Here is a 14,784-nt window from a genome sequence, read left to right as displayed (position 1 = left end):
GTCATTCACAATTGCTACAAAGAGAATAAAATACCTAGGAATACAACTAACATCTTTATTACTACTCTGAGACGAGGAAGGCTGCTAACGCTGCTTTTCAATAGGCACGAACTGGTGGGAGAAGGTGAGGATCACAAAGAAAGGCAAGGGATTCTGTTACACCTAGAGTTCGGTGTCCCACACTCGGCGTCCTGGGGCACAGTGGAGGCCTCAGACCCTGCTGGGCTTCTTGGGGTCCTTGCTCCTGGCCGGCATGAAGGCATAGAGTTCCTCGATGAGCATCTCCATGCGCGTGGTGACCCCAGTCACGGTGTCGGTGACCTTGGTCACAGTGTCGATGACCAGCTTCAGCTGCAGTTTCAGCTTGTTGTTCTCCCACAGGGCCTTGTTCTCCTCCAGGAAGCCCCTGCGCTCCTCCCACAGCGCTTGCAGGGCTCTGTTCTCCTCCTGCAGGAGCGGGTTCTCCTCGCGCAGGGCCTGCAGGGCCTGGCTCATCTCTCTCAGCAGCTGTAGGGGCTGGCAGTCGTCGGGCAGGCCGGGGCCCGCCTTGGCGTCCTCCTCCCCGGAGGGCCCGGACATGTTACCGACCATCTCCTGCAGGGTGCGCATCACCCTGGAGTCCTCCTGCGTGGCCAGGGGTCCTTTGGGCTCCTCAAAGTGGGAGGAGAGGCAGGAGCCCTGGTCCTGCAGCAGCCCGGGGCTGTGGGGCTCCTCGTGGGGCGAGGCGGCGGGCTTGCTTTCCTCGGCGGGGGCGGCCGCGTCCTCCGCTTGGGCCCAGTAGGTCCGTCTCTGCTCCAGCAGCTGCTGCAGCGCACGGTTCTCCTCCCGAAGGGGCTGCAGGGTGCTGTCCTCCTTGCTGCGGGGCCCCTGTAGGGCAGCGTGGTCCTTCTTCACTCCCTCCGGGGACGCGCTGTTCTTCTGCAGCAGTGGCGAGGGGGCCCGGCTCTCCTCTCGGCCCCGCAAGGCCTTGTGCTCCTCCCAGAAGACCTGCAGGAGCTTGTTCTCCTTGAGGAGCAGCCTGGTCTCCTCGCGGAGCAGCCTGGTCTCCTCGCGCAGGGTCCTGGTCTCCTCGCGCAGGGTCCTGGTCTCCTCGCGCAGGGTCTTGGTCTCCTCCCGCACAGACTTGTTCTCTTCCTGCAGCACGCAGTCCTTGGCCAGCCTCTTTTGGTGCAGCTTGTGGTGGAAGGAGGCCGAGGGGGAGAAGTAGGGAGACTGCAGGCGGCAGTTCTCGTTCACCCAGCGCCCGTCCTGGAACACGAACATCTCGTCGCTGAGCTGCACCCGTGGCGGGTTGTAGTCCAGCTCCAGGTCGGCCTGGGACATAGGGCGCTCCATGGGGTCTAAGGGCATGAAGGAGAAGCAGTTCAGCGGGTAGGAGTGCTGGCTCGCCACCCTGCGGCTCAGCCGGGGCAGGACGGCCTGCCGCACGCAGCCAGCCGGGCTATACGAGTTGTGGAGCCTCAGGAAGTGCTCGGCTGCGCCCCTCTGAGGGAGAGAACGGGAAAGCCCAGCGTTAATGATGAAACTGACCCTCAGGGCTGGCTGACAAACTAAGGAGACGGGACATCCCCAGATAAGCTCGTCTGATCGTCTGGCTTGGCCACAGTGGGCACTTTTGCCTCTTGGGGTCCTCAAAAGGAAATGTGGCCGATCCTTGTCATTCCAACGAGTTCTGTTCTATGACGTCATCTCCAACACTGAATTACCGAATACAGAACCATTGCTCCTACCAGAAATAGGGGGTTACGTTCCTTTGAGCCTATGGTCACCTTTTTGTCAACCAGGCAATAATACATAACCTCATTTAGTGCGCATTGTTGATTCACTAACAGTGAACTCGCGTCAGCAGCACTGCCACTCATGCCCAAACAAAACTTCTCTAACACATGTGTTTTCTCCATGTGGCACAGCATAGCCACCTTCTGTTTGGGAATACTAGACAGCACTTGACTTGAAATGCCTCGGAAGCCATTTTAACAGCAAAATCACCAACATAATGCACAAGGCGGCAAAAAACACGGCGCTAGATAGACTGCACAATGGACACTATCTTCCAGCATAAGAGCTGAAACTAAAGGCCCCTTGGCTGGGGACTCACAGCATCACGCAACTCAAATTTTCCCCTCTCTGTGCATGTCTGAGAATTACCATAAAAGTGCTACAAGTATTGATTTGGTGGTTACACATTTTAGCAAGTAGGCAAATTCACAAATATGGAATCCATGAATAATGAGAAACAGTTTTTTATTATGGAGGTCAAAGGCATTGATTTTAGAGTCAACCAAATATTTTGAGTCTTGGCCTCACTAGTTACCAGTTAACAAGAATTTGGGCAAGTTATTTGAGCTTTAATTTCCACAATTTCAAATTGGGATAACTTCATCTACTCTTTGCCTCATAGAGATATTTTCAGGATTAAAAAAGGTAATGTACAAAAGCACTAAGCATGGCCTCTGGCACATTCTGTCACCCTAAAGGAGGAACAAACACTGCTCCCGAGTGACACCACCTACAGGTGTATACTCACACTTGGCGTGAGCAGAGAGGCAGCTTGAATCATCCAAACAGCCACCCAAATTGCTGTGTCCAAAATGGTGGTGCCACTGGTCAGCCCAGCCTTCTCTCTTGCCCATCTCAGCATGTCTCTCATTCTTAGCCACCCTTGAATCTTTTCTGCTAGCAGCCCCTTAAATATCCACCCCAGCTTCTAATGCAATGCTAGACTCAAAGCAGAGTCTGAGTAATAATTTTGGAAAGAGAGAAGAACCATCCCAGACATATCACTGAGCAATGAGCATTCAACATGTGGTGATAAAGTCAGCAAAGGACCCTGAGGAATTCATGATGGTGGCCATGGACCTCAAGACCACCGCATAAAATGGGATTCAGATCCACAGAGCTTAACTCCAGTGAGCTGGTAGCTCTCACACATTCCATTACAGAAGAATAACCCCAGTGAGTTTTACATGAAGATTTCTGAGCCTCCCGTTGTGAGTCTGATTCACGCAGATTGGGGTATGGCCCAGGTATCTGCATTTCTAACTAGCCCGCTCAGGTGATTCTGGCTGCAGGTGGTTAGGACAGCTGTAAGTCAAGTAGAATATCCAATTTGCTTAGCTGAGGGTTAAAGACTTAAAGACACCAGCATTAAAGACTGAAAAGTCACAAGAATTCTCATCCTGGTTTTGTCACTGATGGCAAATGCATCAATGTGCACTGATGGGCACATTGAAACCAGAGAGCTCTCTTACCCTCTTTGAGACCCAGACTTTTCACTAGTAAAAAAGAGGGAGTCAGGCTTCATGATCTCAAAGGCACCTTCTAACATTGAAAAGTCAATGAAATTTACCTGTAAAATGGAATAATATGTGCCCTATTTAGCTCACAATACTGTTGTGAGGATTAAATGAAATAATGCATGCAAAAATCTTTTTAAAACCACCAAGTGCCAAAGAATCATAAGGTATTATTATAAAGAAAAGTAGATTTCATTAATGAGAGAATGATAAGATGTATTCAAAAAGAAATGAGCAAGTGGAATACATACTGGAGAAGAGGCAAAAATTGCAGCAATGAATTTAAATAAAAAGATCAAGATCATGATCATGATAGCTACATCACAAGCATTTCATCCAAGTATATCAAAATGTTCTCTAAATATCAATTCCTATGTTTTAGGTTATTTTCACAACTGTACAGATAGAGAAGATAAAAAACAAGTCGAGTTGTCTACATTGTGTGTGTGTGTGTGTGTGTGTGTGTGTGTATGGAGAGAGAGAGAGAGATACAATTTGCATGGTATATAAAGTTGGTTAGAATAAAACTTAAAAAGCTAGATAAATAGAAGTTGCAGTTCTATGCCATTAACTGTGAAATAGACACGTCATTAACTTTGTAAGGATATGCTCAGTCTTCCAGATAGCAAGGGTGTGAAGGCATTCTGCAATTGGAATCGTATTTAGTTTAAAGAAGTTCAGCCTCCACGGTTTTCACATTTCTCAATTGGAAAAGCACATTGGCTCCTGTAGCTGTCTGTGATCAAAATGAATCTCACTGTAGATAACCCAGACCATTTCTTGGTAGGTTTAAGGTCCTGAGATCCAGGATTTCTGGGAAGATTAGTCAAAGCCAATAAAGAGTGAATCTTAAAGGGTCCTATCCATATTTGCACTAGAACCAATGCTTTCTCTCAGCAAGATTTGGCTCCAGAAACTATCAACATGGAAAAGTGTGGTTTTAGTCAACATGTGCATCCCAGTCCTGAGAAGGAAGGGGAAGGGAACAAATATTGAGCCTCAATTTCACGCTAGGTCCTGAGCTGAGCATTCTACCTGCTGAATTCATTTAATCCTCACCACCCTGACATATAAGATGTTATCACTATTCTTATTTTACAGATGGAGAAACTGAAACTCAGAGAAGTTAAATAACCAGCACTAGTTCCTTCACTAAGACACAAACCCACTGCTGGCTCCCTCACCTTCTATGTGTGAAGTACACACATGGGAAACCACCAAGGACTTATCAAATGACTTGCAGTACTTTGGGGATCATGATATCTTTTCCTTAACTTTTTATTATGGAAAATTTCAAACATACACAAAAAGAGGAGAATAGTCTAATAAATTTCCATGTACCCATCACTCAGCTTCACCAAGTATCAAATCAAGACCACACTTGTCTCACCAGGCCTCAGCCTGATTTTACAACCACTCCCCTACCACTAGGTTCTCTTAAAGCAAAGTGGCATTGTGTCATTTTATCCACAAATACATAAATATGTGTCTATTTAACAGGTCCACAATACCATTATCACCCCTTTAAAATTTAACAATTATCCCTCAATATCCATCAGCAAATACTGAGTTCGTGTTCAAATTTCCCCAATTCTCATTTCTTTTTAATGCTTGTTTTTCAGCCAGAGGGACAATCTTCTTGATCCAACTAAGGGTCCAAAGAGGAGTCATGGATGCTTTCTACCTGTCCATGTTTTATTCATGATGGCTTTTAACTCATGGCATTCCACTGCCTGTGCTCCACATCCACATTCCAAACTGGGTACCCAAGGAACATTCTACTATCCCCTCAACAGAAATACACTAAACAAAACCTTAACATGTGGTGGCTCCCTAGCCACGGACCACCTGAGTGTTTGGGCCCTAGTCCTTATTCACACATTCAGATGACCTTGCTCATATCCACTCACTTTCTGACCTTAGTTTCCAGTTCTGTAGAATGAAGGATAAGAGTCATTATCCCTAAGTGCTCTCTTGGCCTGTCTCTTGTCCAGTGGATTTGCATTTGTAAATTGGTACCGCTATGGCCCCAGCAGCCCTCTTTTACCAACTTCATTAGCATCTCGTCCTTTCCTCTAAACGGCCAACCCTTCCCAAGCAGACTTTGTGCCCTCTTGTTCCATGCCCACAGTACCTCATCCAGGAAATGCTGATGGACTAATAAGTCCCCTTTACTTCCTCAACAGGAAACCAAATTCTCCTCCTCCGACTGAGTCCCATTATCTTTCCTCCTATCCCTAGATAGGACCAAGAAAGTAGTCAAGTCCAGTGCTGCCTCATGACTTAGTTTCTTAGAACATGGAAACATTTAAAAATTTTTCAGTAGTCATATATTTATTTTAATGAGTAATGGGAAAACATACCTACATTAAATATACAGGCATTTTTAGATACGACAAGGATCATGATTGAACTTTAGGAAAACACTGACCCAAAGCAAACTTTTCTTTCCCTCTGGTATTTCTCTGATTCTGATCAGAGCTGGCTGGATTTAATCCTCAAAGGAAAGCTCTTTCTTGGCCTTATGAAAATTATTCACCCTAATCATGTACCCACTTGGGATGTTACTGCACCAATTTTTCCCCTACATTTATGTCAGTGAATCAAATAATATTAATGTGGCATTTACCATGTGCCAAGCTCACAGACCCTACCCTCAGGGAATTTCCAGTTGATTTGAAGAAACAGTGAATAGCACCAACTATTTCTTGGTGCAAATGAGAGAAGTCAAAATGCAGAAAGCATTAAGGCAGACAGCAAGATGTGGGGAACAGGGGACTAGAAGTGACAACATCTGAAGAGAGTTCTGCCTCTGCACTATATGAGTACATAACCTTTACAAAGTTATTTCATTTCTGTGCCTTCATTTCTAGAAAATGTGGATGTTAACATGGATTAGGGCCAACCTACGTAATTTTGAAATGCCCAACTCTAGAAGGTGCTATTCGCTGTTACTGCAGTGCACAACCTGCACAACCATCTATAACAACCTCACCAACATCTGCCCTACTTCTCTCAGAGGGTTTGTTGTTCAGAAATAATCGGAGACTTGGAACATTTTCTTTGTTTTTAAAGAGCTGCAGCTGGGCACGGTGGCTCATGCCTGTAATCTCAGCACTTTGGGAGGCTGAGGCGGGCGGATCGTTTGAGGTCAGGAGTTTGACAGCAGCCTGGCCAACATGGTGAAACCCCATCTCTACTAAAAAAAAAAAAAAAAAAAATCCCGGCATGGTGGAAGGCCCCTGTAATCCTAGCTACTCAGAGGTTGAGGCAGGAGAATCACTTGAACCCAGGAGGTGGAAGTTGCAGTGAGCCAAGACTGCGCCATTGCACTCCAGTCTGGGTGACAAGAGTGAGACTTCGTCTCAAAAAAAAAAAAAAAAAACAACCAGCAGCAGACATGTAAGAAGGGCTACTGCTTTTAGAAGAGACGTTGCTTAGCATTTCCTTAGAGGAAGATTATATAGAACAAGAAGAAGAAAATAACACTGAGTGACTATCTTGTGTCAGGTTATATGCTAATTGATTTCTGTATTCATATATAATACTCAAAAGAACTGGCATGATTCTGCATAAGATTGCAAAGCTGGTAAGGGAGGAGAACCAGGGTTTAAAATCAGGATATTTGACTCCAAACTCCTTGCTTATTCTAGCACTTCACAATGCCCAGACATTTTATTTTGCATGTGCTAATATCATTACTTTGCGATGGTTCTCTTAAAACCAGGCCTCTCCTCTCCCCATGTGAGTAAGATGCAATTATCTAAGCACAGCGACCTATCTCTTGTTTTTTTGACATCCCAAGTCTTGGGAATCAGAAAGCAAATTTCACATGCAGTGGTGGCTTAATGAGTCCTTGGCAATAACTGAATCAACCAAAACACATCGAAAGATTGGGGGGAAATACTAGGTTGAACCAAAAGAAACTGTTAACATTTTACAATTTTTGGCCTATGAAAATGGCCATTTATTTTGCCTTAATATATTTAGTTTATTTGATAAAGCTATGTCCTCATTTCCATTCATACTTTAAGATTTTAAAATAGTCCCAGGTCAAAGCTGTTACGGTATGATGTAAAATCCATAAGCATGGAGTTTTCCTCATGTGAATTTTACAAAGCCCTTGGTTCATCCATGTACTCCCTTAGAGGAACACCCACCACCTCCTGCACACAGCATGCTAGTCATCCATTTCATCATCTTGAATATATAATCCAATGAGGGTAGAGGCCCTAAATTTCCAAGAACTTTGGACTCAAAAGTCCCTCCTTTGACTGCTCTTGAGAAAGTCACTTTGCTTCTCTGAATGTCACCACTAACATAAACCTAAAAGTGGCTGCTCTGCCTAGTTCCTGGGGTTGCAAGAGGAGAAGAAAGTGGTAGGCAAGCTGTCATAAAGACCAAACAGATGGTCAGTTCTACTGGTAAGGTTTAAACATACCCGGCCTGAAGTGCTATGCGATGTGGAATGTATTTCTTTACAAAAGGGCTACCCAAAAACTGAGCATCTGAGCTCAGCAAACACATGCAGGTCCAGGATTCCAGATCTTCCTGGCCTATGTTAGAAGCCAGTTCCTTCTCAGTAGGACTCCTCGACCAGTGGTATCACTGGTTGGTTTCATGGGTCAAGCTAACCCGCCCTGTTATCTTTTAGCCCTGACAAGAGCTCTATGCCAATACAAAGACCCTGGAACACCCCAGTAAAGTTCTCCTAAGCCTGAGAGGTACAGCCTGTGTAGCATGGCCCGAATGATCATGAAGAAAAGATTGTCTCTTTCCTGGTCTCTAGGAAATGCCCTCACATAGAGATCCAGTAGGTAGGAAGGAAAAAGTTTGGCCTCTTCATGGACAAATGGGATATGAAGCTGATACGGAAGGGGAATAAGTTGGCCATGGGCTCATGATGCCTTCCCCTCGGGTGTTAGAAAGGTGCCAGGAGACTCTGTCCTCATGGGAAATGTGCTCATAGCTGTAACTGGATCCCTACCAGGATCCAGGAAGGGCATAGGGCATGAATGTTACCCTCACAGAAGCCTGAAATCCCACCTGTGGATTGGAATTCTTCCTTAGCATTAGGTCTGGCCCTCTTCCCTGGCATCTCCTTTTTTTTTTTTTTTTTTTTTTTTTTTTAAGATGGAGTCTTGCTCTGTTACCCTGGCTGGAGTGCAATGGCAAAATTTCGGCTCACTGCAACTTCCACCTCCCAGGCTCAAGCAATTCTCCTACCTCAGCCTCCTGAGTAGCTGGGACTACAGGTGCTCACCACCACACCCCGCTAATTTTTGCTTTTTTTTTTTTTTTTTTTTTTTTTTAGTAGAGATGGGCCAGGCTGGTCTCAAACTCCTGACCTCAGGCTATCTGCCCACCTTGGCCTCTCAAAGTGCTGAGATTACAGGCATGAGCCACCATGCCCGGCCAGCATCTCCTTTTTAGATATAAGTGGTTCTGGAAGGAAATGCCTGAAATTTACCAACAACTGTGACTGTCAGATCACCAACCTGGCAGCAAGTGAAGAACATGGGAGAAGGGGACAACTGAAAGAAGGGAAGCAAAAGCAAAGGCCAAAGCGCAAAGGGGAAGTGAAAGGACCAAAATCTCTTACTGGTGCTACAGGACTTACAGCAACAGGTCTCTCTGGGTGGGACCTTCTGGGGTGGAATTACTGGGGTTATGGTCTCCCATCTAGAGTCTGGGGATGGGCCTGAACAGCAACTAGCCAGGCTTAGCTGACATGCACTGAAGTCTCTCCACATCCAGAAAAATGTGGCTACCACGGCCCAGAAGAGATGTCCAAACACTGCTAACAGAGTCCCAGCCTGCTGACCAAGTTTCTTAAACACCGACTTTGCCAACATTCCTGAGGGTTACTATCAGAGAACATTCGGCCATCTGAGGTACTTTTAAAGCACATAAAGTTGAGAGGCCCCAGGATTCTGGAAGAAAAAGCCAAATATGCTACTGATTTTCATATGAGATGACAAGGCTAAGTCTCATTATCATTATTTTAAATTAATTCAGCTCTCTGGTACCACGGCAAAGTCAATGGCGGTTTTAATAAATACTAACAGGTAAAAGGATAATTCACAAGGTAAATGTGATTGATGTTGATAGAATTACAACGTTAACAGCAAAGAGGGTAAAGAAGATGTCATATATAGTATGTCTGCATACTGTTTAGCAGACTCTCCTGAAATCTTCCTGTGAACTGTTATTCAAAGTAGCAGAGATCTGGATGCTGTCAGCGGGAATTCACTGCTTCCAGGAAAAAGCCCAAACAAAGGGAAAGGAGAAAAGGCAACTGGGAGGGATGAAGGAGGCACCGGAGGGTGCTATTGGAGCTCAGTCTGACCTGGTGCAGCTCTTTCATTGATGATCTAGGAGTAAACAACGTCTTAATGAAATTCACAGAGCACGCTCATTGGGGAAACGTGAAAGTCTGTGAGACTGAATTATGATGTACGAAAGGAACCAGGAGAACAGCTAGCTTGGGCAGGAAACGATATTGATAGCTTGCAAGTTAACGTGCTGGAGGGAAATAGATCAGAAAACACAAATATTTAATGTGAGGAAGAAAAATGGGAAACAAGAAGTCCTGAAAAGGGCTGATAACAAGTAGTGATCACAGGCATTTGCAGTGTAACTGAGAAGCCCAAATGCCCAGCAGGACTGGGAGCTGGGAGCCAGAGGCACTTTCGGGAGACAGAACTGCTGCCGCAAGTCCTTTCTGAAACAAATGGAAAATGGACTCTGCCCCAGAATAGAGCAGCTTTCCGCAAATATAAAATAAGAAGCCCAGAGATGAGCAGTTAAGATGCACGGAGAAGACTCCATCTCCAAAAAGCAAGAGAAGAACCACAGAGCTAAGACGCAGCATGGCCCAGCAAGTGGCATGCGCCCTGCTTGAGGTAAACGGAGCACATGGGCACTGATTCGAGTTCAGGCCCTTTCCTCCAGGTCTGCCATTACTAGTGGAGTTCCTGAGGGTGCCAGTTTCTGTACCTGTAAGATCTTTACCTCACACTAGCTTGGCCCCGTGCCCGACACATGATCGCACCAACATTCAGTCAATATTTCTTTCTCTCCTTGCTTCCCAGATCAACCCTGTCCCCTAAGCCATGCACCATCTCGTTTAGGGAGGCAGAGTGAGCACATTGGTCCCTCTCGCAGCCCTGGTGGTATTTTGGTTCAGATCATCTAGCTGTAGACACCCATGCCCCTCCCCCAGAGTGCCAATCTTGAGCATCCTGACAGGTGTCCAAAACCTGGTGCGTGGCTCGTGCCTGCTTGGCGAGTGTATGCACAAGGCTGCATCTGCCCATGTGAGGTACACATTCCCAGACAGGAGATATTCTCTCATTCTCCACCCACTCTGCCCCGCAAGACCCCAGCAGCAACACTAGGTCCTCCAGCACAGGAAGCAGGCAGCCTCAAGACAAGCTGGAGCTGTCTTCAACCACCTTCTCTCCTCCTTGACTGCTGGGCTGTTTCTGGGAGCTGGGGAGGGAAAGCGTGGTGGGCGTGGATGGAAACATCATTCCAGTCCCTCTATCACATGACTACTACTCTTTCAAATCCTCTCCCCTCCTTCATACCCACCCCTAGGCTGGCACCCTCTGCCTGACCAAGTGTCTTAAACACCAACTTTCCCAACATTACTGAGGTTACTATCAGAGAACATTCAGCCATCTGACGTACTTTCAAAGCATGTAAAGTGGAGGCCCCAGGAAGAAAAGATTGATTTATATGGGCTATGAAAGAATCACAGCAGTAACACCAACTCTCGGGGGAGTAGGGGCCAACACATCTCCCTGCGTATTTCAGGTGGAATCGGGCCCAAAAAGATTCCTACAGCTTGTTATCAGCTTGTTGTTACCCTGTCAAATGATCAGGAGGAAGTTATCTTATATTCTGGCTAAGATTCATGAGCTAAAACGAATAGAAAAGTCACTATTCATTACAAAGTTATAAAGATAATGTGAAAACAAACATCCAGAATGTTTTCTTCTTCCATACTTTTGCTTTCTGCTGAACATACTTGCCTAGATTGTTACAATTATACATATGGAATGTCCACTAGTGGTCAATCCTCCTCCCACACATCCCTGGACAGAGTTCTGAGATAGTTACCTCTGCACTGGATTCCTCCATCCTACATTTCAACCCCTCTGGTTGCATGGCCCTGGTCTTCCAATGGGGCCTTAGGTGACTCTGGAGAAAGCAAAGCCACCCCTTTGTGACCTAGCAGCAGTAGAGTCGATTCAATCAAGAGGACCCCGCGAAGGAAACAGCTGACTGCAGGCAGGAAGAGACCTGAGAATCTCTAGCCTGTGAGGACTTCACCAATTCACTGACCTCAAAAGCATCCAGGCCCATGGCCCCTACATCTGTCTTTGGTGCACAGCAGGGCTTAATTCTCTCGACAACTCCAAATAACTCTGTACCCCTTTGTCCACGGACTAGGTTTTCTTCTCATGGATTCATTCTTATGTGTTTGATTCCAGTCCCAGTTCTAATTCTCCCCCGGAAATCCAGAGTGATCGCACAACACTAAGCACCAAAAGATCTCATTTTGAGAAGGCTGGGTTACTTCACAGTATCACAGAAACTTGGAATGTTAGGACTGGAAGTTGTTACCAGATCATCTGACCCAGCCACCTCATTCATGGGGAAAAGAGCCCAAGGCCCAGAGAGGCTATGTGGTCTTCTCCAGCACACCGCCTGCTGGCAGCCAACCCGAACTAGAATCTGAAGCCCTGACCATCTCTGCTTATTCTACAACATCTTGCTAGAGTTTTGAAGGAAGAGGTGGGGGGTTTTCTGGCTAACACTGATAGGTTATATCCTTCTGTGATTATCCCTACCTGAGGTAGAACCCCATTGATTGGGATTTCTAGGCTTTCCGATCTGGGATCTCTTTTTCTTGTAAAATTTGGCCTTGAGTTCTGTGGAAAAGAGAAAGGAAGATTGCAGCTTCCCAGCTCATCCTCTGGGCTGGGCCTCAATTGCTCACCTAAAAAACATAGAACTTCCTACTAATTTATTTCCCTCTTGTCAATTTATGTACATTTACGAAAATCTGAGTTTGGAAGAATATGTAGATGGTATCTGATATGATGGTTTATCAGTCTCTGAACAGATATTAAGGTAGATATTATAGCCAGGCTCGGTGGCTCAGGCCTGTAATCCCAGCACTTTGGGAGGCTGAGGTGGGTGGATCACGAGGTCAAGAGATCGAGACCATCCTGGTCAACATGGTAAAATCCTGTCTCTATTAAAAATACAAAAATTAGCTGGGCGTGGTGGTGCGTGCCTGTAGTCCCAGCTACTCAGGAGGCTGAGGCAGCAGAGTCACTTGAACCCGGGAGGTGGAGGATGCAGTGAGCTGAGGTCATGTCACTGTACTCCAGCCTGGTGACAGAGTGAGACTTCATCTCAAAAAAATAAATAAAATAAAAAATAAAAAGGATAGATATTATAGTGGATGTAAAAGTCTTCTGAAAGTCTTTGAAGCAGAGATAGCTGGACCTGCTTCTTTGTCTAAGATTATTATTTCTATCTCAAGTAAAAAGCCATACCAATGTGAGTTGCCAGGTATAGGTCCTATGCAGAACTTGGTCACCAAAACACTCAGAACATTCCAGAGGTGACATCACAAAAGAATATGGTGTTTTTCAGAGCTCATTGTTTCTCTCTGAGCAACACAGGTGGGAATGAGGCATCTGACAGGCAGGAAGAGCTCGTGGGGGCTGTGACTACATGGCTGGTCAGGGTCAGTATGACACACAATAGCCCAAATATTAGCCCCCTGTTGGGTCATCCCAGCTGCCATTCATATCCTCACTGCCAGGCTGAGAGTCCTGTCCTTTCTCCAGAAGTGGCATCTTCTTGGAGTTGGGTCACTCAAGAAGAAAGAAACACAAAGTAAACTCTTCCCAGACCAAGGGAGAAAGTGTAGTCTGAGGTGTTTTCTGACACTACTCAATTCTTTAATTCTCTGACACCAACTGTGTGTCCTACAATTCAATTTCATTCTGACACTATCTACCTGGAGTTAGTGTTACAGAGCTGAAGGGGCTCACTGCCCAATAGAAAACAATACTAAAACTAAGTTCTTTAAAAAAGAAGAACTTTTATATTGAAAGTCAACTCCCAAGGAGACAAGAGTCAAGCTCAAATCTGTCTCTCTGTGCTGGCATTAAGGCCGTATATTTATTAGAAAAGGTTCAGTGGGTGGGGTCTGAGATTAGTAGGTGATTGGTGGATGGAAATAGGAGGTCTGGAAAGTCTCAGAGAGTAAGAAACCAGTAACTAACAGAATTTTCTGAGTTTGCAGGATAGCAGATTAGAAAAGAAACAAGCTGCTGAAACACCGAAACTCTCTCCACTTGTGAGATCAAGAAAAACCTGGCCGAAACTGGTTGGAACCAAGATGGCTGACTGGAGTTTGCACAGAATAAGCTTGCTGATGTCATAGCCCAAATTTCCACCACTTGTTTCATACTAACTCCCTCTGAATTTGCACGTGCCACTCAGGAGTTAACATGAAGAAATAACTGTGCATGCCCAAAGACTTTTCAGACCTCCCCTTTCCTTGCACGAATCACCTACTAATCTCAGAATCCACTCCTTGAACTTTTTCTAATAAAAATACTGCTTTAATATCAGCACAGAGAGACTCCTAGACTCAGATGAAAAAGATCTTTGGAAATGTAATTAATCATCTTCTTGGTTTTACCATAAGTAGATTTTCTTCAGTTAAAGCTTGCTTGTAATGTGGGTGTGGGAGATGGGAGAGGGAAGTTATAGTGTCTCTGGTTCTGCTGACCCTGGTCTATCTCTTCGAGTTCACTTTCAAAATAAATCTATTCTTTTATCTGAAGCCCAGTGTCATGGTATTGGCTTCTAGCACATCAGGCATCAAGCCCCTTTTGCTCAATAACATTAACATCAGATCCCATAAGTTAGGGGCTCAGTTGCACAAGCCCACCTCACTTCAGATGCCAATCAGAAATCTGAGCCACCTGTACTTCTGATTGATCAGCTATACATATCAGGGGTTTCCACGATTCCCTCCTTGGGTCCAATAATTTGCTAGAATAGCTCACAGAACTCAGGAAAAATACTTTGTTACAATTTTATTATAAAGGATACAACTCAGGAACAACTAAGTAGGAGAGATGCATCGGACAAGATATTGAGGATGGGGAGACACAGAGCTTCCATACCTCTCTGGCATTCACCCTCCCAGCATCTCAAAGTGTTCACCAATCCAGAAGCTCTTTGAGCCCCATTGGTTAGAGGGTATCTGCAGTTTTCATTACACAGACATGGTTAATTTAATCATTGATCATTGATCATTGAACTCAGTCTCCATCCCCTCTCCCTTTCCCAGAGGTGGAGGGTCTGAACGTTCCAACTCTCTAATCTAATTCTACAGTGGGTTCCTCTGGCAACCACACTCCATCCTCCAAAAGTCACCTCATTAGCT

General features: G+C 45.5%; 1 protein-coding gene across 3 annotated transcripts; it reads right to left on the bottom strand.

Annotated features, from left to right (window-relative positions):
• Positions 1-210: 210 nt before the first annotated feature.
• Positions 211-12,946, bottom strand: CBY2 (chibby family member 2). Of its 3 annotated transcripts, XM_021676214.2 has the most exons (4): positions 12,872-12,946; positions 12,158-12,238; positions 1,124-1,485; positions 211-1,060 (listed from the first exon to the last, which is right to left on the bottom strand). In XM_021676214.2, exons 1-4 carry the CDS (start codon positions 12,944-12,946, stop codon positions 211-213), a joined length of 1,368 nt encoding a protein of 455 aa, XP_021531889.2. The 3 variants fall into 3 exon arrangements, with proteins under 3 accessions (XP_021531889.2, XP_064229542.1, XP_064229543.1); XM_064373472.1 differs by lacking the exon at positions 12,158-12,238; XM_064373473.1 differs by lacking the exons at positions 12,158-12,238; positions 12,872-12,946 and adding an exon at positions 11,424-11,471.
• Positions 12,947-14,784: the final 1,838 nt, after the last annotated feature.

The sequence above is a fragment of the Aotus nancymaae genome, unplaced genomic scaffold, assembly GCF_030222135.1.
Source record: "Aotus nancymaae isolate 86718 unplaced genomic scaffold, 86718_ANA_hifiasm-v0.15.2.pri h1tg000009l, whole genome shotgun sequence".
Classification (NCBI taxonomy): Eukaryota; Metazoa; Chordata; class Mammalia; order Primates; family Aotidae; genus Aotus; species Aotus nancymaae.
Note: the sequence above shows the minus strand (reverse complement) of the source record. Positions and strands in the feature narration are given on the sequence as shown.